The sequence below is a fragment of the Jaculus jaculus genome, chromosome X (genome assembly GCF_020740685.1).
Source record: "Jaculus jaculus isolate mJacJac1 chromosome X, mJacJac1.mat.Y.cur, whole genome shotgun sequence".
Classification (NCBI taxonomy): domain Eukaryota; kingdom Metazoa; phylum Chordata; class Mammalia; order Rodentia; family Dipodidae; genus Jaculus; species Jaculus jaculus.
The window spans coordinates 53,982,991-54,004,766 of record NC_059125.1 but is presented as its reverse complement, the minus strand read 5'-3'; the positions used below and the strand labels follow the sequence as shown (position 1 = coordinate 54,004,766).

At 40.0% G+C, this 21,776-nt stretch overlaps 1 protein-coding gene and 2 non-coding genes across 4 annotated transcripts in view; 1 reads left to right on the top strand and 2 right to left on the bottom strand.

Moving 5' to 3' along the window:
• Window positions 1-21,776, top strand: part of Fam104b (family with sequence similarity 104 member B) — a 77,882-nt gene that overhangs the window by 43,792 nt on the left and 12,314 nt on the right. For both annotated transcript variants that reach the window (XM_045140008.1, XM_045140007.1), the window contains exon 2: window positions 17,452-17,551. In XM_045140008.1, the coding sequence (XP_044995943.1) occupies window positions 17,452-17,551 (100 nt within the window). The remainder of the gene's footprint in view (window positions 1-17,451; window positions 17,552-21,776) is intronic.
• LOC123456785 lies at window positions 15,291-15,437 on the bottom strand. Its single transcript, XR_006634663.1, has one exon. It is a non-coding gene; the product is annotated as a U4 spliceosomal RNA (small nuclear RNA).
• LOC123456931 lies at window positions 20,526-20,651 on the bottom strand. Its single transcript, XR_006634792.1, has one exon. It is a non-coding gene; the product is annotated as a small nucleolar RNA SNORD22 (small nucleolar RNA).

Here is a 21,776-nt window from a genome sequence, read left to right as displayed (position 1 = left end):
AGGAGATATCTCCTGAGGGCACAGGGGGCTGGACAGATGGCTTAGCGTTTAAGGCGTTTGCCTGCAAAGCCAAAGGATCCTGGGTTGATTCTCCATGACCCATGCAAGCCAGTTGCACATGGGGGCGCATGCATCTGGAGTTCATTTGCACGGGCTGGAGGCCCTTGCACATCCATTCTCTCCTTCTTTCTCTATCTTAAATAAATAAATAAAATATAAGAAAGAAATAATGTTAGAAAAAGAAAGGAGAGTCAGTTGTGGTGGCGCAGGCCTTTAATGCCAGCACTTGGGAGTCAGAGGTACGAGGACCGCCGAGGGTTTGAGGCCGCCCTGAGACTTCATAGTGAATTCCAGGTCAATCTGAGTCAGAGTGAGACCCTACCTCCAAACACCAAACAAACAAACAAAATAAAACAAAAACGAAAAGAATTCTGAGTGATTGATAAAGCATTTTTTTTGACAGGGAGTCTCCCCATCATGAAGTCATTTAGGAAAATACCACCGGAGAATCTTGAAATACCCATCACAGCTATTTTTATTACCCTCCCATTAACTGAGTTCATTTGTCTGCATAGCAACTTGTTGGATTTCATAGCTTCAGTGCCTTCCATGACTGTATCTGTACTGACCAACGAGGCAGAGGTGAGAAAGTGCCATACATACGGAAGCCTTGTTACACAGGAGGCTTCTAGAAGATGTCAGGGCCACAGGAAGCCCTCACTGCGCCCTGGTATTGAGGTCCTTTCCTCATTGCTCTCCCAACCTCTTGGACTAGGAAGTCAGTCCTCTGGTTCCTTCTAGAAACTTCCAGAGCTCAGCAATGCCTTTGAGAGCATCCCTGACATTGCCTCCTCTCTTACACAGAATCCTTCCTCCCTTATCCAGAATGTTCTATATGGTTATGGTGGACTTACTGCTGGACAGGTTATTGATGACAAACTGTTGTTTTTGCTTTTTTTTTTTTGTCTTGATTTTTTTTTGGGAGGTAGGGTCTCACTCCAGCCCAGCTGACCTGGAATTCACTATGTAGTCCCAGGGTGGCCTTGAACTCACATCCATCCTCCTACCTCTGCCTCCCAAGTGCAGGGATTAAAGGGATGCGCCCCCACCAATCAGAGGACATTCTTGCAAAGACCATGAAATACACAACCAGACCCACTCGAAGCCCATTTTCCCCTTCTCATACTCACGTTTACACTGTTGAGGGGACTACTGTAAGGGTCGTCTGGCCGATTTTTGCTAAGATGTAATGATGACGGTCAGAAAAGTGGGCTTAGTGGTTAGGGGGCTTGCCTGTGGAAGCCTAAGGACCCCTCTTGGAATCCTTCAGATCCCACATACAGCCCGAGGCCTCAGAGACTGAAGAGTGTACTGCCACACATGCCCCCAAGGGGCGCATGCCTCTGTAGTTTGTTCACAGTGGCTGAAAGGCCCTGGTGCTCGCTCTCTCTCTCTCTCTCTCTCCCGCAAATAAATAAGAATTCAATTAAATTTAAAAGAAACAGAAGTAGTGACAAGATAAGAAACTAAAACATTATAACAAGTGAGAATATTGGGCATGCCCCGTGATGAATAGTGACTGCAATTGGCTATCAGCAATGAGCATGCATGTATACGTGGCCAATGACTCAGGTTTTCCTTGTTCTGTGGGAAATTGGTACTACAAGCTTTCCTGATGTGAAAATAAGGGTGTGGGGTCGAAGTTGCATAGCATTTTTCTTTGTTCTAACGGCACGATTTCTCCCCATTTTATGAATATTGGAGGCTATCCCTCGATTACCCTTGTGGGACTACATGTCTCAAGAGCCACTATTAAAACGAGTTGAAGGATTTTAACCTGTCTTTTTATAAGTGAACCAATCCATCATTGCCATTCTTTCCTTCTGGGTTTCTTTCATAAAATAAAAATAGTCACCCCTGATTTGTATCGTATCTCTTTTGTGCAGAATTGAGTCTTGAAATTTGTGACCTAATTGCATAAAGCAGAGCATCAGGGATAAACAGTGTGTACTTGATGAATCGCTATTAATTTGGTGGTGGTGGTGGCGGTGGCCTTTTTTTTTGTACATAACAGTTGTTATTTTAGAAATAACCGTATCCACTCACCATCTTCCACAGATATCTGTCCTTTACTGCTACCATCCCATGGCAATTGCTTTTGGAGAATTACGTTTTAAATATCATGCAATTCTTTTCCTTCTGAGACAGATCAAAGGATCTGCCCACCATCACCCCTCCCTGCCATGAGGCCCTAGACTAGTAAAATCTGCTAATCATTGTTAAACAATTATAAATAGTGGCAAATATTAGTAGAACTATTAGTGCTGGTTGGTGTTATTCTTAAGTCTCTATTGAAAACAGCCTCTGATTGTTTTCTGTGCATTCTTCAAAGTGTTAAGATTGGACTTAAAAAATCTTCTGTTTTGAAAAATGTATTTATGTATTTGCAAGCAGAGAGAAAGGGAGAGCAGAGGGAAGAGCATGGGTGGGTGCCGAGGTCTCGAGCCACTGCCAATGTAGAACGTGTGCTTGTTTGCGCATCTGACTTTACATGGGGTACTGGGGAATTGAGCCCCAGTCATTAGGCTTTGCAGGCAAGGGCTTCTTCCGCTGTGCAATCTCTCCAGCCCAATGTTCTTTATTTATTATTTATTTTCAAGGAGATAAAAAGAAAGAGAGGGGGGATGGGCACACTAGGGCCTCTTGCCCCTGTAACTGAACTGCACATACATGTGACACTTTGTGCATCTGGCTTTACATGAGTACTGGGGAATCAAACCCTACTCATCAGGCTTTGCAAGCAAGCACCTTTCACTACTAAGCCATCACTCCAGTCTCAAGACTGGACTTTTTAGTAAGTCCTTCCTTTATGCCTGGCAGCCCTGAGCAAGAAACTGTCACCCAAGCAGCTTTTCTTTGGCAGCCTTCTGAAATGCCCGGATAGGAGCCGAGCCCCTTTGATCAGTGCACAGATGCCTCCAGGAAGCTCCAATGTCAACACATACGCACTGCACCCAGGCACAGCTCCAGCTGCAGAAGGCACTCTTCCTGCCAAGCCTGTTTCAAGGCGTTCACAAAGTGCATTGCTTTGTCTACACAACTCTGAGTGTACTCCAGATGTTTATGCAGCCCTTTTCACCCAGCCAAGTGGGGAACGCTTCCCAGGCAGAAAGCGTGTGATTGGTGCAGTTTACAATTCTTCATTTGCACGAAGGACTGTGGAGCTTCTGGTGGAAGTACATTCTTCATGCCTCCATTCTTGCTCTGTGAGGTGGCAGTGATTCTTTTTATTTATTTATGTTTTTAGTCACTGCTCTCTCCTCTTGCAACATTAGGTTACGTCCACTGGAAGAGCTCTTTCTAGTGGTGTTTTCTTGTGCTGATACTCGAGGTCTCAGAGCTGGGACAGTCGGTCCTGTCAAAGGCCAAAGGCCCGAACAATATAGGCCGTAAAGCTTGATGAAGCCCAACCCCTCAGACTCCTGCAAAAGGCATAAAACTAGCCATTACTATATGCTTCTCTTGCTCACTGCTGCCCGGGCCATAATGGCTGCTGTGTGACAGAAAGACTGATGGTTAAACCCCAGAGCAAGTGAGCCTCAAATCTGAGTACTCACAGCCAGAAGTCTCGTGGTTGTAAAGCCTAGGGCAATAAGCTTCCAACTCTCGGGTCTTAGAGCTATAAGCTACTAGGCATGCCATTTCACCCGCAGTTTGCTCACTTACAATTCCACCAGTGCTAACACCAGAAGACCTCTTTCTCACCTGCTCCAAATTTCTTTCTGGGTATATTCAAAAACCCTCTGCCAGATGATTTGTTAAAATATATCCCTGGTTTGTTTTCTGTCCATGAATATTCTAGCATTTTAATTATCTCACCAAAGAAGGAGCTTGGCTTTAATGGGTTCTGCTCCCATGAAGAGCTGTTCAATGACAACGGCTAGAGTGCAACCATGTTGGCAATCAAGATGGTCGAACACCCATTGAGGTGGAAAAAAAAAAACTCTCTATGACAAATGCAGATTAAAGTAATTTTTGTCATATCTACAGAGGATTCTGGAAGAAATACTTCCAGCTGAAGAGACGGATATGGGGCTGGAAAGATTGCTTAGTGGTTAAGGAACTTGCCTGAAGAGAAGGATAAAAATAATAAGATTGAGACAGTAATTAATGTCTCCTCACAAAGAAAACCCCAGTATTGTGTGCACTCACCGAAGACTTCTACCAAAACATTAAGGAAGACCTTACACCAATGCTCCTCAGACAGTTCCAGAAAATAGAAAGGGAGGAGCACCATTAAACACTTTCTACAGATCCAGCATTACTTTATTTCTAAAGCAGATAAGGACACAATAAAAAAGACAAGTGTAGGCTAAGTTTCATGATGAATATAGATGGAAAAATTCTTAGCATACCAGATACAAGAACCCATTAAGAGGATCCTTTACTTTGACCAGGTCGGGGTCAGTTGTAGGCATAGAAGGCCATTGAACATATTTAAATCAATAAACGTAAGAGAGCTCATCAATAGCCTTAAGGACAGGCACAATGTGATCATCTCAATCAATGCATGTCTCTCCAAAATTTAAGCCCCAAGGAAACTGAGAATGGAAGGGATCCATCTCAGTATGACACAGGCTTCATCCCCCAACCCTATAGCCAGGTTATTCTAAATGGGGAAAAACAGAAAACATCTCTTCAGTGCCCACTCTGTCTACTCTTAGTCAACACACCATTCAGTCCTAGCTAGAGCAGTAAGACAAGAGAAGAAAAGGAAATGGATATACATGGGAAAGGAATAAGAGTATCACTATTTGAAGATGTCATTACCCTGTGGGTATAAGACCCTAAGGACTCCACCAGAGCCCTGCCCATGCTCACCCTCAGCCTACAAGAGAGAGCAGCAGCACTTGCAATGTCGGGGTCCAGTGCCCCATCCATGGCAGCCAACATAACACTAGTGCATGCGCCTGGAGATAGCAGGGCTGGGATTCAGGGCCTTCCTAGGGCTGCGCCCCCAACTAGTACTCAGCATCAATCCTCTGCACCTAAACCTCACCCGTGTGCTGCTCTCAGAAACTCACTCTTACTGTTGAAAAACAAACACTAATTGTAGACCACAAGGATACCTCTGTTCTTTCAAAAAGTATTTCTATTTATAAGAGAGGGTGACAGAGTGCACAGGTATACCCGTGCTCATTGCCAGTGCAAATGAACTCTAGACAAATGCTCTATATACATGCATGAGCCACTGTGTTTGCCTCCCTTTATGTGTGTGCTGGGTAATTGAACCACGGCTGGCCGGCTTTGCATGGAAAGTAGCACCTCTAATCAATTAGATTTCTCAGAAATCTCCCTAGGCCCAAACTCTCTTCTATTTTCACCCTAGTTTTCTTCTTTTCTTTCTGTTTTTCCTTTGGTTATTGGTGTGTTTGTAGGATGGCTGGTTTGTGTGTTTCATGTTTTCACTATATTTTTTTCTTTTTGACTGCTTCTTAACGTTTTGTGGCTTCTGTTTCTGGTTTTCCTGTAACATTATATTAGTATAATTCTCTGTTTTTTTTTTAAATTCTTACAACTTTGTACCTAAATTCTTAATTCACTGGATTTGAAATTGCCTACCAAAACATACCTGTAGGATGTTCTTCACTTTCTATGCCTGCAAAACATTCTCCTCTTCATTCATTCTTCTAAAACACCCTCATTATACTCTCTCATCCCTCCAACCTATATATCTCCCTTCTAACACTATATCTCCTCTTTCTTTTCTTTTTCTTTCCCTCTCTTTCTTTCTTTTCCCTTCCTTCTTTCCTTTCTTCCCTCATTCCATTTTCATTTTACTACTTACTATTTCCATTGCTGTAAAAACTCTGAATCACTCCTTATCTACAAGCTAACCAACACTGCTATCCCTGGAATATAATAAGGTCGTAAGTATGAAATCAAAGAGTCTTCTACAGCTAGGCAAGTGAAGATTTCTGATAAATGAGTGCTGAGCACCACACTGACTTCAACTGTATAGCTTCAAGTAATGCAAATACTAGCAAAGTAGCCTTTACATGCTCACAAAAACGATAGAAGAAACAATAGCTAGCATTCCAAAAAGGGCAAATTTATACTATTAAGCTTCCAACAGATGAGAAAAAACACAACAAAGATACAGGAAGAATATAGAATTAATTCAAATAGGCCTATAATAATAAATTAGATTGAAGCAGTTAAAAGCCTTCCTTTAAAAAACAAGCCCAGGACCAGATGAATGCACTGTAACTTCCCATCAAACATTTAACGAAGATTTAATACCAACAATTCTCAATCTGTTCACACAGTATAAAGAGAAGGAACACTACTATACATTCCACGAGGCCAGTATTATCTGGCTATCAAGACTAATAAAGATGTAACAACAACTAAACGAATACTACAGGCCTTTTTCTCTCTTTGCTTGATTGTTGCTGTATATTGTACTTATAGTTTCTATTTCATTAATTCTGCAATAATCTTTATAATTTTTTTTGCCAGCTACTGGGTTTGGCAGTGGCTTCTTATTCCTTTTTACCATGTTAAGTTGAATCATTATTTTTTGTAATTGAGAATAACTCTGTATTTTAATGTGCATACATATGGTTATAACATTTTCTCTTTGGCCTGCCATGAATGTAGACATTTCGAGCAATGCTAAAAGGGGTCCCACAAATAATGCTACACATCTAAAGTCACCTGATGTTTTAAAAAAACATTTTATTGAGCTGGAGAGATGGCTTAGGAATTAAGGCGTTTGCCTGCAAAGCCCAAGGACCTTGGTTTGATTCCCCAGGACCCACTTAAGCCAGATGCACAAGGTGGCACATATGTCTGTAGTTTGTTTTCAATGGCTGGAGGCCCTGGCGTGCCAATTTTCTCTCTCTCTCTCTCTCTCTCTCTCTCTCTCTCTCTCTCTCTGCCTCTTTCCCTCTCTTTTTCTCTCAAATAAATAAACAAAATATTTATTTATTTGAGAGAGAGAGAGAAAGAGGGAGAGAGAGAATGGCACACCAGAGTTTCCAGGCAGTGCAAGAAAATTCCAGAAACATGTGCCACCTTGTGCATCTGGCTTAAGTGGGTCCTGGGAAATAGAACTCAGGTCCTTAGGCTTTACAGGCAAGTGCCTTAACTGCTGAACCATCTCTCCAGCCCAAGTCACCTGATTTTTAACAATGGCTTCAAGAACATAACCTGGACAAAATACAGCCTGTTCAACAGATTATTCTGGCTAACTTGGATATTCACTTGCAAAAGAATGAAAGTAAATGCACATTTCTCAATGTACATGAAAATAAAGTCAACATATATATGGAAGAATATTCTGAAGAGGTCTTCATTAGCACAGGGTCAACAAATGGGATTACATGCCCTTGATTATGGCAATTAGAGAATGTGAAGGTAGGTATAGGGTAAAAAAACAAAATAGGAGACCAGGACAGGGAAATAAGTGGTTTCAAGAAAGAAAGGGGAGGCCAAGAGGACACATGTGACACAAAAACAGAATAAAGACAATGAAGAAGGAAGGGGTAAGGGGGAGAGGATGGAGAGAAGGGAAATGAAAACAAATTGTTTGAAAAATGCCATCAGAATCTTAGTTCTTTGCATGGTAATAACATACACTGATAATAAACAAATTAATAAATTAATTAGTTAAATAAAAAATGTGGGTTTTTTGGAATATGTCGTACATACTGTCATTTGTTCATGATTAAAGCTTGTATTTAAGCCCCAGCTGGCAGTGATGTTTGGGAAGTTTATAGCTCCTTGAGGATTTGAAGCCTGCTGGAAGAAGTGTGTTGCTGGGGCTAGGTCTATCTATGTTATAGCCCAGCTCTGCCTGGTGCACTTAGCTTGCTTTTCTACTTCTTCCCTGATGATGTAACATGTTGTGACTCCCATTGTTTGCTCCTCCCATGCATTCCTTGCCATGATGGAAGCTGCTCTCAAACTTGTCAGAAATAAAAGCTTTCCTTCCGCAAGTTGCATATCGTCAGGTATATCGTCCAAACAATGAGAAGTGACTGCTATAATAAATAATAAATAAATCAGTACTAAAAAGAAATGTCCACCAGAAAATATTCAGAAAGGGCTGATAAATGTTTGCAGCAATGTAGTAATATACAACATCAGCATACATAAATCAGTAGCTTTCTTATAACAATATCAAATTTGCTGCAAAATTAGAGGGGGAATTTTATTCATAGTACCTTATAAAATGTAAAGCACCTATTGTTGTAGTTTGAATATATAAGGTTTCCATGGGTTTAAATGCTTGGTTTGCAGCTGGTAGCACACTTTGGGAGGATTGTAGAACCCTTAAGATGAAACTTGCTGAAAGAAGAGGATCATTATAGGCAGGCTTTGAAATTTTATATATCAGCCCAACTTCATGTTTACTTTCTTCTTCCCGACTCTGCCTGCAATGCCTTCCATGGATAATGGACTATATCTCAAAACATAAGCTAAAATTGACCCTTTCTTCCTTACATTGCTTCTGGTCAAGTATTTGTTCATACCAATAAGAACATAAATAATACACCTAGTAATGAACTTAACCAAGTAGGTGAAAGACCTCTACAATGAGAGCTTTAAGACACTGAAAGGGCTGGAGAGAATGCTCAGTGGTTACGATTCTTGCCTACAAAGCCTAAGGACCTCGACTTGATTCCCCAATGCCCATGTAAAGCCAGATACACAAGGTGGCTCATGCGTCTAGAGTTCATTTGCAGTGGTTAGAGGCTCTGGTGTACCCATTTTCTCTCTCTCTCTCAAATGAATAAATAAATATTTTTAAAAAGCAAAAACTCTTTAGAAAGGCACTAAAGACAGAAATTGAAGAAGACACAAGAATGTAGAAAGGTCTCCCATGCTTGTAGATCAGTGGAATTATTACATTGAAAATAACTATATTAACAAAAATCTTGTGGAGGTTTGAATGTGAAATGTCCTCCATAGACTCATGTATCTGTGATTAATCCTCACACTTTACCTCCATCCTTATGATAGAGCTTTGGGAAGGTAGACCCTTTTTAGAGGAGGTATGTCACTGGGTGCAGGCATTTTAGGGTGCTATTGCCTAGCTTCAAATGTAACAGTCATCTCTCTCTCCTTCCTCCCTGTTGCTGTAGAGATGTGATGGTGGTTGTCTGCTCTGGCCATGATTACCGTGCCATGATTAAGCTTCTCAATACACTGAGCTGGACAAAAAGCCATTTCCTTCCATAAATTTCTTGTGGTTGGGTGTTTTGTCTAAGAAACAAGAAGGTAACTGCTACAAATCTAGCATCAATGCAATCCCCATCAAAATTCCAATGACATTCCTCATGAAACTGGGAAAAGTAATATCACTTATATGAATACAAAAAATACAATGAGCCAGGTGTGGTGGCACACACCTTTATTCTCAGCACTTGGGAGGCAGAGGCAGGAGGACCGCCATGTGTTGAAGGCCAACCTGAGACTACATAGTGAATTCTAGGTCAGTCTGGGCTAGAGTGAGACCATACCTCAACAAACCAAGAAAAAAAAAAGACAATGAATGCACAAATCTTTAACAGAAAGAGCAATATTGTGGGTATCACAATAGCTGGTCTCAAATTATGTTGAAGAGTTATAATAGTAAACATAGGGTGGTACTGGCAAAAATTCCTAGACTCATAGACCAATGAAATGGAATAAAAGATGTAGAAATATACTGCAGAAATAAAACATGGTTATAGCCACCTAATTTTTACAATTGTTAAAACAGTCATAAGAGACAAACACTGTCTTTAATAAATATCATTGGGGGCTGGGGAGATGGCTCAGTGGTTAAAGGTGCTTGCTTGAAAAGCCTGATGGCCTGGATTTGATTCCCCAGTAATCATGTAATGCTAGATATACAAAGTGGCACATGCATCTGGAGTTCATTTGCAGTGGAAAAAGGCCTTGACATACCAATTTATTCATTCTCTTTCCCTCCCTCCTTTCTAATAAATCTTGTTGGAAAAAAATTGCTTTCCATGAAAGAAGAGGTAAACTAGCCTGCCTTTCTCACCCTGTCCAAAAATCAATTCAAATTGATAAACCCCTTAATATAAAACCTGCAATTTTGATACTGCTAGAAGAAATCATTTGCAGATGTCAGCAAAACAAGAACCTTATTAAAAGGACTCCAGTACCATAAGAAGTAGTCCTGAGAATTGACATATGGGATTACACAAAATTAAAATGCTTCTAACAACACAGAAAATAATTACCAGAGTGAAAAGACAGCCTACCAAATGAGAAAATATGTTTGCTAACTGCACATGACACAGATGATTGATTTACATATAGAATACATTAAGAGTTGCAAAATTAAACATTAAAACTAAATTATCCATTTCGTAGTTGGGGTAATGAACTAACTAAGCAGGTCTCAAAAGAAGAAATACAAATCACTGGTAATTCATTGAAAGCTGTTCAACATTCCTCAGTATAATAGATTATCATAGTCAGCTTCGTGTTGCTGGAATAAACCTCCAGACCAAACACAGTTTATGGAAGGAAGGGATTTACTGAAGCTTACAGATCCAGGGGAAGTTCCATAATGGCAGAAGCAACTGGCCCCCTTTCACAAGTCCATGCAGAGAGATAAACCATCAGCACCACCATAAATAAGCACACTCTAGGAACCCAGCAAAACTCAGACTGCTCTCTTCATATCTTATACTGGAATTCAGACCTATCCCCAAACATACATTGGGGCTGGACCCTAGGAGCCACCCACAATGACACCTCTCCTAGCCAGGCAGCTGGAAATCCAAGAAGCATTAATAAAACTGAATCTATTTGAGGGACAGCCATTAAAACTACCACACAGATGCAGGTTAAAACTGCTTTAAGATTCCATCTCACTACGTTTTGAATGCCTATCATCAAGAAAAAAAGTGAGCAGAAATGATGATGAGGATTTAGGGAAAGAGCCACCTTTACACACTGGGAATATAAACTGGTACAACCACTATGGAAATCAGTATTGATGTTTCTCAAAGACTAAAAATCTAAGAACCTTATGACGAAACTATATTACATTTGGGTCTATACTTGAAAGATTCTAAATCACCATAATACAGAGTAACATAAATCAACATTTTCATTAGTCTTTTTTTAAACCTTTTTTTCCAATTTTATTTATTTATTTGACAGAGAAAGAGGGGGAGAGAGAGAAACAGAGAGAGAATGGGTGTGCCAGGGCCTCCTGCCACTGCAAATGAATTCCAGATGTGTGTTCCCCCTTGTGCATCTGGCTAACGTGGGTCCTGGGGAATCAAACCTGGGTCATTTCGCTTTGCAGGCAAGTGCCTTAACCACTAACCCATCCCTTCAGCCCTTAATTATTCACTGTAGCCAAGATACACAACCAGCCTGTATGCCCATCAACAGATGAATAGATGGAAAAATTAAGTACATATAAAAATGAATTTTTTTCAGTCAAAAGGAAAATAAAGTCATGATATTTTCAAGTGAGTGGATAGACCTGGAAATTACTATGTTAAGGAAAGCAAGCCAGCCACAGAAAGACATATACCACATGTTTTCTCTCATATGTGGAATGTATATGTATGTATGTACATGTATATGTATGTATATATATATATATATATATATATATATATATATATATATATATATATACATACACACATACATATATATGGTTGCAGTCCGGTTCGCATTGCTGGTAGAAATCACCCAACCAAGAGCAGCTTCTGGGAAAAAGAGATTTATTTTGGCTTACAGGCTCGAGGGGAAGCTCCATGATGGCAGGGGAAAACGATGGCATGAGCAGAGGGTGGACATCACCCCCTGGCCAACAGAAGGTGGACCACAGCAACAGGAGAGTGTGCCAAACACTGGCAAGGGGAAACTGGCTTTAATACCCATAAGCCCACCCCCAACAATACACTCCCTCCAGGAGGCATTAATTCCCAAATCTCCATCAGCTGGGGAGCTAGCATTCACAACACCTAAATTTATGGGGGACACCTGAATCAAACCAACACACACACACACACACACACACACACACACACACACACACACACATACATATATGGAAAACATCATGTGGGGACTAGATGGGAGGGGTGTTGAGGAGAATAAATTATGACACATGTATGAAAATGCCACAATTAAACTCATCTCTTTTCATGCTAATGTTAGATTTTAATTTTAGAAAATAGTATCGAATTAAAAAAGTTCATCCCTCATTTTAAAAAGGACTCTCAGAAGAGGAATCTAGTAGCTCAGGAAATAAGTTCAATAATTGCTAAATTAGATTACATGAAATAAGAAAGCATATTCACAGATTGAAAAGACAGCCTAGGGAATGGGAGAGAAATCTTTTTAAATATGCACCTGATAGGCTGTTACTATCTAGAATATATAAAGAATTAAAAAATTGGAACTCAGAAAGAAGCCACCTACTCCATAAATGGGAAAATGTAATCAACATGATATCTGTTAAAAGACAAAAATACAGGGATGGAGGGATGGCTTAGGGGTAAAGGCGTTTGCCTGCAAAGCCAAAGGATCCAGGTTCGATTCCCCAGGACCCACGTTAGCCAGATGCACAAGGAGGCACACGCGTCTGGAGTTTCTCTGCAGTGGCTGGTGGCCCTGGTGCACCCATTCTCTCTCTCTCCCTCTTTCTCTGTCAAATAAATAAATAAATATTTGAAAAGACAAAATACAGATGTTCAACATATACATGTAAAAATGGTCAACATCTTTAGCAATCTGGGATATGAAAAACCAAATTATCTCACCCCTGCACTATGGAAACTGGTATATTGGTTCCTGAAAAAGCTTAAAATAGAACTACCATGTGATCAAACTATCCCACTTCTGAGAATATGCCCAAAGGAGTCTAAGCACACCACAAAGCCACCTGCTTATCCGTGGCACTGTTCACATTAGCCAAGTTATGGGAAGCAGCCTAGATGTCCATAAACAGTTCCATGGAGTTTTATTCAGCCATAAAGATGAATAAGAAAGATTGTGCCATTTGCAGGAAAATGATATAATTGGGAGTCTGAGACAAGGAGATCAACAGGACACCCATTCCCTTTGGCCATTTTCCATTGGAGAGAATAATGAAGGGGGTAAGACAGAGAGAAAGAATGGTGATGAGAAATGAAATAAAAGTTGATTTAAAACAACACATGATTATATACTATATATACACCACATCACATATACTACACAGACTCATGCATAAAAATAGAATAAAATAATAGTTTTAAATGGTAAAATAAATACAAATAAAAAAGCATGATCCTGCTGAGCATGGTGGTGCATGTCTTTAATCCCAGCACTTGGTTGGGAGGCAGAGGTGAGAGGATTGCCGTGAGTTTGAGGTCACCCTGAGAATACATAGTGAATTCCAGGTCAGTCTGGGCTAGAACGAAACCCTACCTCAAAAGAAAGAGTATGTTCCTTTAAAGATTTCAGTGTGTAGGCATCAATTCAGAGCGTGGATTTATGTGGACTCAGTTTTCTTTCTCTAGCCACTTTGGCTGTTCCTACTGCTACTGGTGAAGGCATAGTCCTTTTTCTATTCAATCTCCTCTGACTTCCCTTGCTGTACTTGGCTTTTTCCTTCTTTGTTGTAGTTTGTGAGCACAGCCTGCTGTGATTATTCTTGGCAGTTGTCCTGCTTCTTAGGATTTGATGGTACAGAACGCAGGCTTTTAGGTAAAGTCATTGGGGCCTTCAGTGGTCTGATTCTATGGGAAAGGAGTCATTTGGGGGATGCAATGGCTGATGCCAGTCTCTCTCAGTTTACACTTAATCACTTTCCCCTATTTCTTACCCTTTGGGTAACATTGGTAGCTATTCTTCCTGATGGGAGGCTCCCTTGTGTCTCCTACCAGTCTCCCATTGTACAGCTCTCCTGGTTCTGACTCAGTCTTTCCCCCAGCTCTCCCACCCCTGCAGGGTGAACTCCTGGGGTAGGAAACTGCACAGCAATCTGCTTCCCTAATCAGGAGTCAGGATCCCTTCAAAATAACTTCCTGACACTGCACCACAGCTGAGTGTCAAGAGAAATTCCAGATGACCTTTCTCTGTACAAAATACAGCGCCTGTATTTTATATGGACTCTGGGAGTTGTGCTTATGCTACTACGTATTCTGAGTCATTCTTCTGTCTCTGGCCCCACATTCTGTCCTGCCAGCTCTTCTCACGCATTCCAGCTTGTGCATTTTCACTCTTTACAGAAGGTTCTGTCTGGAGGAAATACAGTGCTTATTTCCTGAGTCTCCAGCTTTTGCCTCAGATCTTGCCTTCATCAGTTACACAGCCCCTGTGCTGATTTGGGCTCTTCACTTGTTGGAGTGGATTTTCTTTCCTCATCACCAACTTTCCACAGTTTTCTTTTTACTTTAAAACTTTTAACAATATTTTATTTATTTATTTATTTGGGAGATAGTGAGAGAGACAAAGAGACAGATAGAGAAGCAGAGAGAATGGAGGTGCCAGGGCTTCTAGCCACTGTAAACTCTACACACATGCACCATTGGTACATCTGGCTTTACATGGGTGCTAAGGGATAGAACTCCTGTCCTTAGGCTTTGCAGGCAAGTGCCTTAACTGATGAGCCATCTCTCCAGCTCCCTTTTATTTTAAAAATATGGTTCTATCTGTTGGCTACCGAAGCCTAACTGCCTGGCTACAGTCACTCACCTTGGAGTATATTTGCTCCCCATGTCTTCTTGCTTTATTCCTGAGAGAAGTTAGTGTCCAAAGCATAGGCATTATCTTCCATTTTCCATTAAAAGGCAACTCTGGCAGTCTGTAGAGATGGATCAGCACTTAAGGTGACTTTCTGCAAAGCCTAACAACCCGAGTTTGATTCCCTAGTACCCACATAAAGCTAGATGCACAAAGTGGCCCATGTATCTTGAGTTCATTCACAGTGACTGGAGGCCCTGGCACACCCATTCTCACCCCCCCCCCCCATGTAAATAAATAAATAACAACAATGGCAAGGCAGACTTTCCAGGACAGGAGGTATTCTATACATATGTTTGTAGCATACCTAGCATTTACTAGGTTATTGATAATGATTGTAAAATAATTAGCATTTATACCAATCTCTAGTGTGTGTGTTTCATAAGCCTGACTACAATGGATTAAATCATATATGCAGTGTTCTAATCATTTTCTTATGACATTAAATCAATTTTACTGTCAGTTACATTGCCTTAACAGAAGCCATTTAAGTAGTTGGTAGCAGACACACTCCAGAGTCTTTCCAAGTTCACAGATTTCATTTGATAGTATCAATAAAGATTAAATGAATAAAATAGCATGGACTTTCTTTCCATTAGGACTAATCACGCCTTGGATAAACCTCATTGGCTACGATACTTCTACTGCGCAAAGCTAGATAGCATGAACTTTCCATGGAAGATACAACAGATCTTTCATTGTTGCTGAATGTTTTGATTAGTTATTAATATTAACTGTGTGTCCAGAAGGATACTTCCCTGGATCAAGTTAATTCATAAATCTGAGTTTCTGGGCTGTATTTTGTAATGATTTATTGGCTACTCCAATTAGCTTGCTGCATTGATTTGGATCATGTAATGGGGAGGTTAGGACTGAAGCAAAATATGAGTCTAAGAACCAAATTTATAACATGCTATTGGAATTAGGGAAAAGATCATTTTACAGCAAAAATTATGCATGAAGCAAGTCTAATGAGATTGCAAAGGTCAAATGTTGAAATGGTTATGATATGTTTCAAATGTGTGGGGAAAGATTCATATACACTTCAAAAATACTTTTAAATAATACCATATACAAATAGTCTGAATTATTATTATTATTATTATTATTATTATTATTTTGGTTTTGTGAGGTAGGGTCTCGCTCTCGACCAGGCTGACCTGGAATTCACTCTGTATTCTCAGGGAGGTCTCTAACTCACAGCAATCCTCCTACCTCTGCCTCCCAAGTGCTGGGATTAAAGGCATGTGCCACCATGCTTGGCTTTATACTGACAATTTCTTTACCATGAAGACATTGCTTAATTTGGTCAATCAGTACTTCACTATTTTTCACATTCTAAAGGTTCTCATTGGAGACCTTTGGCCAGAGTGAAAGAACAATTTCCGTCCATTGTGAAGTGCACTAGATTAATTTATATTATTATCTGAACCAGTTTGTTTCTCAGAACTTCATATTTCCTCAATGTTAGTGATAGCACTCGGGAAAAGTTTGTGGGTGACACAAGGCAGTACAGTCAGAAAAGGGTGTTGGTAGACAGCCCCAAACAGCACCTTTTCCTAGTACAGAAATTCCTAATTTTTCTATCTGTACTCCTTTGAATAAAAGGTTAAAAGGGGAGTTTAATTGAATAGACTTTGAAATCACTGGGATAGTTGATCAAAACCTCCTCTCTCAGAAATGAATGTTCAATTGAAGAATAAAGAAATAATAAAAATCAGTAGATTCCTCCAACCTCAGGAATAAAAATACTTAGAAATTACCTTTAGTTAGATAAGTGAAGCAGATGTTTGTCTTCAGTAGTATTCAGGCCAACCAGCACAATCAAAATCTTTGTAGAAAATGGACATGGGGCAACTGTTATACAGTGACTGGAGGCCCTGGCACACCCATTCTCACCCCCCCACATGTAAATAAATAAATAACAACAATGGCAAGGCAGACTTTCCAGGACAGGAGGTGTTTTGCACATATGTTTGTAGCATACCTAGCCTTTACTAGGTTATTGTTAATGATTGTAAAATAATTAGCATTTATACCAATCTCTAGTGTGTGTGTGTGTTTCATAAGCCTGACTACAATGGAGTAAATCATATATGCAGTTTTAATGATCTCCATCATTAAAACATTTTTAGGCCTGGTTTCAAGGAAGTCATTACTACAATGTCCTGAAGACAATCAGGACAATCAGTCATTACACTTTCTGGTTTAGCAAGAATAGGGACCTGACAATACACAAGATTTGGCTCTTGAGTGTCTCTGCTCCACTTGCCTAAGGGATTTATCAGTGAGTAGACACTAAAAGCCACACAGATCTTAGGAGTTGTCATATAACCTGGTGCTTTAATTTCAGGGGATGAAGATGATGAATATAATCAGGTATAAAATCCTGTGTTTTTAATCCCAGGCATCAATTAAAATTAAGCATCTTAAATTAGGAAATTAAACTTACAGTTTCAGTATGCTTGGAGTTTCTGGTTAATGGTTTTCCTCTCACTGATGATGCATGGTGAAGTCAGCTTCCTAATTTGAATCTATGAGAGCTGCAGTGACTTCTATTTTTCTGGGAAAAGATCCCAAATATATGTAGTGACACAAGCCTACAATTCAAATCTTCAGAGGACCAGTTATTGAATGATGACTTTTTCTCTTTTTGGAAATTACTTTCAGGAAAAGGAGAAGAAATGACAATGAAGAAGCCAACCAGCATTCTCCACATTCCAAAAGGAGTAAGAGAGATCCTGTTTTTCAGGATTCCCAGGATATAGAGGTAAGAAATGTGATCTCATTGCTTCTGTATTTCACTCATTGTCTGCACTAAGACATCCAATTTAATGTCTGCAGTGGAAGGAGAACCATTGCAAGATGCTGTCCTCACAGCTGTCCCATTCACTGCAATGGCTTTGGGTCAGAGCTCAGAAGCACAACTTTCCTGTGCCACAGGGGAGAAGAGAAACACACAGAGACTTTACTAAACATAACCAGAAGGAATTACATTCTAGACATTTTCCCTCACATATAAGACCCATCTTTAGATGGCACATAGACCTCAAGTAGGTAGACGAAGAATGAGGTTACTTTTTCATTTCTCATTGGAAATAAAGTACAGTTGGAAGTGGTATCTATGGATTTGAAAAAGCTTTAATGTTTTCTTTTTTGTATTGAAAAGCTGGCGTTTTTTGTCTCTAAGACACTTAACCTCAATGTCCTGTATTTATTGCACAATATTGTTTTAATTGAAGATTCATTTAATAGTAGAGTTTTGAAGGATCTTTGTAAGGTTTTTCTGGTAAATATTGTGTTTACTTATCACAAACAAGAGGTGATAGAATTAAGGCTGGGAGTGGTGATGCACACCTTTAATCCCAGCACTCGGGAGGCAGAAGTAGGAGGATCACTGTAAGTTCAAGGTCACCCTGAGACTACATAGTGAATTCCAGGTCAGCCTGAGCTAGAGTGAGACCCTACCTCAGAACCACCCCCCGAAATAAAAACTAAAAACAACAAGAGGTGATAGAATTATCAATGTATGGCATCCCCTCCAACTGTATGCAAGTAGGTTCTAGGTCAAATGTACCTAGGTTCAAGTTTGGCAAATTTTCATCTTGGGTCATAGTTATTTTTTTCTGTTATATATAATTGTGTGAGTGTGAATACTACCATTTTTTTTTCCACTTTTAACATCTTCAGCAATTATATTACCACTTTCATTATAAATTTGTCTTGTGGAACAAAGATACAAGATGGACAGTAATGTAAACATAAAGGCCTGATGTTTTGTGCCTGTCTAAATTACTTGCAAGGAAAAATTGTTTTACAGTATTTTTCTGATTATTGAGTAGAATAGGAAATAGAGTTGAAATGTATACAGATCAAACCCAAGTAGCTTACTGATACAGATCTGTCAGTCTTTTCTCTCCTATTGATCATGTAGGAAATGAGTTAATAATCCAGTAGTCAAATTGCAAGGGAACAGAAATAAATGAGAGAATAATCAAGCAAGGGCCCCACATACATTTGAAATTAGACTTCTATAAGTCCTTGATTTTTGTAACAATTGGGAGGAATTGTCTCGATGTCAAGCCACTTTTTTTTTTAAAGTAGTGTAAGTCCAGATGACTAAGGGAATATTTGGGGAAATATTTTTAAAAATCTTCTCTTAGAGGTGTTATCAGTTTGTGGGTCATGTTTGTCACTCTTGATTGCTTTGTAGGTTCTAAAAGACAGAAATCTTGTGGCAGGCTTTAGGAGGGCCAGAATTGTTGCTTACCCAACAATGGTCATTGGTGGTATTTACATCCTTGTAGCAGCTTTGTTCCTCTCCCCAAATCTTTCATATGCTACTATTGCTCTCCCCACTTGTCACACTCATTCTGTTAATTTTTTCGCCATTGCATATCATGTCTTTTTTTGTAAGGTGCTTCCTTTCCCCCAGTCAACATTCATTGCTCAAGTCTCCCTCATTCCTTGATACATTCATTCACAATGCATTCTACTCATTTAGGTACCAGTGTTATCTGTTGAATCCATACATACTCCTGGAGAAGTACATCCGTGTCTACTAGTAATCATGTTTGGACTCTGATTTGGACATGTACCTTCTGATGTTTCTCTTTGAGTAGTGGCCCAGGCATAGGGCTGTGAGTCACACTGATTGATACACAGCTCCACGGGTGATTTTTTGGCCTGTTCCCAAATAGAACATACTATATCAAGTGTCTCCTGGCCTCCAAACTCTGGCTCTGAGTGCTGGAGAGATGGCTCTGTTAAGGTGTTTGCCTGCAAAGCCTAAGGACCTGGGTTTGATTCCCCAGTACCCACATAAAGCCAGATGCCCAAGATGGATTACTCATCTGGAGGTCATTTGCAGTGACTAGAGGCCCTGACACACCCATTCTGTCCCTATGGATATCTGCTTTTCTTTCTCAAATAAATCTGTGGCAAAAATTCAGATTTTGTGAGGACCTAGAATAAGCTGCAATTCTGTGCACAAAGCTGGGCCACATGATCATTGTGAAGGACATGTGCGATTTTTTTCTTAATTTTTTTGTTTATTTTTATTTATTTATTTGACAGTGACAGAGAGAGAAAGAGGCAGAGAGAGAGAGAAAGAGAGAGAGAGAGAGAGAGAGAATGGGCACACCATGGTCTCCAGCTATAGCAAATGAACTCCAGATGCATGCGCCCCTTGTGCATCTGGCTAATGTGGGTCCTGGGGAATCGAGCTTCGAACCAGGGTCCTTAGCCTTTACAGGCAAGTGCTTAACCACTAAGCCATCTTTCCATCCTGACATCATGTGCGAATTTTGCTTGATGAGGCATTGTCCTCCAGAGTCTTTTTCAATGTGATTTTGGTTTTCTGTGTCCATGAATCTGCACAAGCTTCTCTGCTCTGTTTGCCTTTCACATACACAAGTACTAAAGCTCATGCCAGCATTTCAGAGCAAGCAAGACTGAACTTTGTAAGTGTATAGTACAAGAAGCACTCGGAAGAAAAATTGTTACTATTCAGGAAATGACAAGATGCATTTATATTTTTTTAAGAACAGTGACCTTATTAGGAAAATCAAGATGACTGTATGCACCTATGTATCTAAATTATAGAAGGACCCTAAGTTCTTCATGTTCTAGAAGTCTGATTCCGTTTATGTGTGGCCTGTCTTTTCATAGACATGGAGAAAATAAACAATCACCTTTGTTTCAATAAGTGATTGTTTTTCCTTTTCCCAAGTACAAAAACTGTGATGATAGTGAGTTCCTTCTGGAACATATTCTCCTCCTCTTTTCCCCCAGCCAGCCCTATTTGTTTCATCTTTCAGGCTGTGGGGCTAGGAACGGAAGTAAGACCTGTGAAAGTCTCTTTATTGGGAAAGTATTTATATTTTAATGAATTGTTCTCAGTCTTGGATTATTCATGATGTCATTTCTTCTGGTAAAAGAATTTGTTCTCTTCCTGAACATCATGTGCAGTTAAGTAAATATTTCTGTATGAAGAGAAGTTTCTATTGTCAAGGCCACAGGCCAATCAAGATCACCTTTCCTCCCAGTAGATCCTATAGAAAAATATTTCTTTTTTTCAAATTTTTATTAACAACTTCCATGATTGTAAAAAAATTATGCCATGGTAATACCTTCACTCCTCCCACTTTCCCCTTTGAAACTCCATTCTCCATCATATCCCCTCCCCATCTCAATCAGTCTCTCTTTTATTTGGATGTCATGATCTTTTCCTCCTATTATTGTGTAGGTAGTATCAGGCACTGTGAGGTCATGGATACCCAGGCCATTTTGTGTCTGGAAGGAGCATGTTGTAAGGAGTCCTACCCTTCCTTTGGCTCTTACATTTTTCCTACAACCTCTTCCACATTAGACCCTGAGCCTTGCAAGGTGTGATAGAGATATTGCAGTACTGAGCACTCGGTTCACTTCTTTCCAGCACCATGATACCTTCTGAGTCGTCCCAAGGTCACTGCCATCTGAAAGGAGAAGATTCTCTACCAAAAGTGAGAGTAGCATTAATATAAGGTTATGAATATTAAGAGAAGTGCTTACTGGGCAGTTTGATAAGCATAGTATATACATTTAGCCAGGCAGCAGCAGACGTTACACCCCTAGGGCTCATGACTACCCCTGTTTTAAGTTTTTAGTATCAGGGATGTATTCCATCCCATAGAGCAGGCCTCCAGTCCAATTAGAAGGCAGTTGGTTTCCACCATGACAGACATGCCACTATTGCACCCGTTTGTTCATTTGGCCTGGCTGGCCAACTATAAGGCTTGCAGTGTCTACTGTTGAGTATCTTCACTGGTGAATTCTCTTTCTCCCATTGAACTACATGCAGAATGGCTTCTTCCAGCTTTCTGTCTTCATTCATTCAAATATCTCACCTGAAGGCTATTCACAAACGAAGATAAACAGCATCTACTGATCAAGAAAATACTATGTGTGGGGAGTGTTTTGGAATTTCTTTACTAAATCAAAGCATGCTAAATACT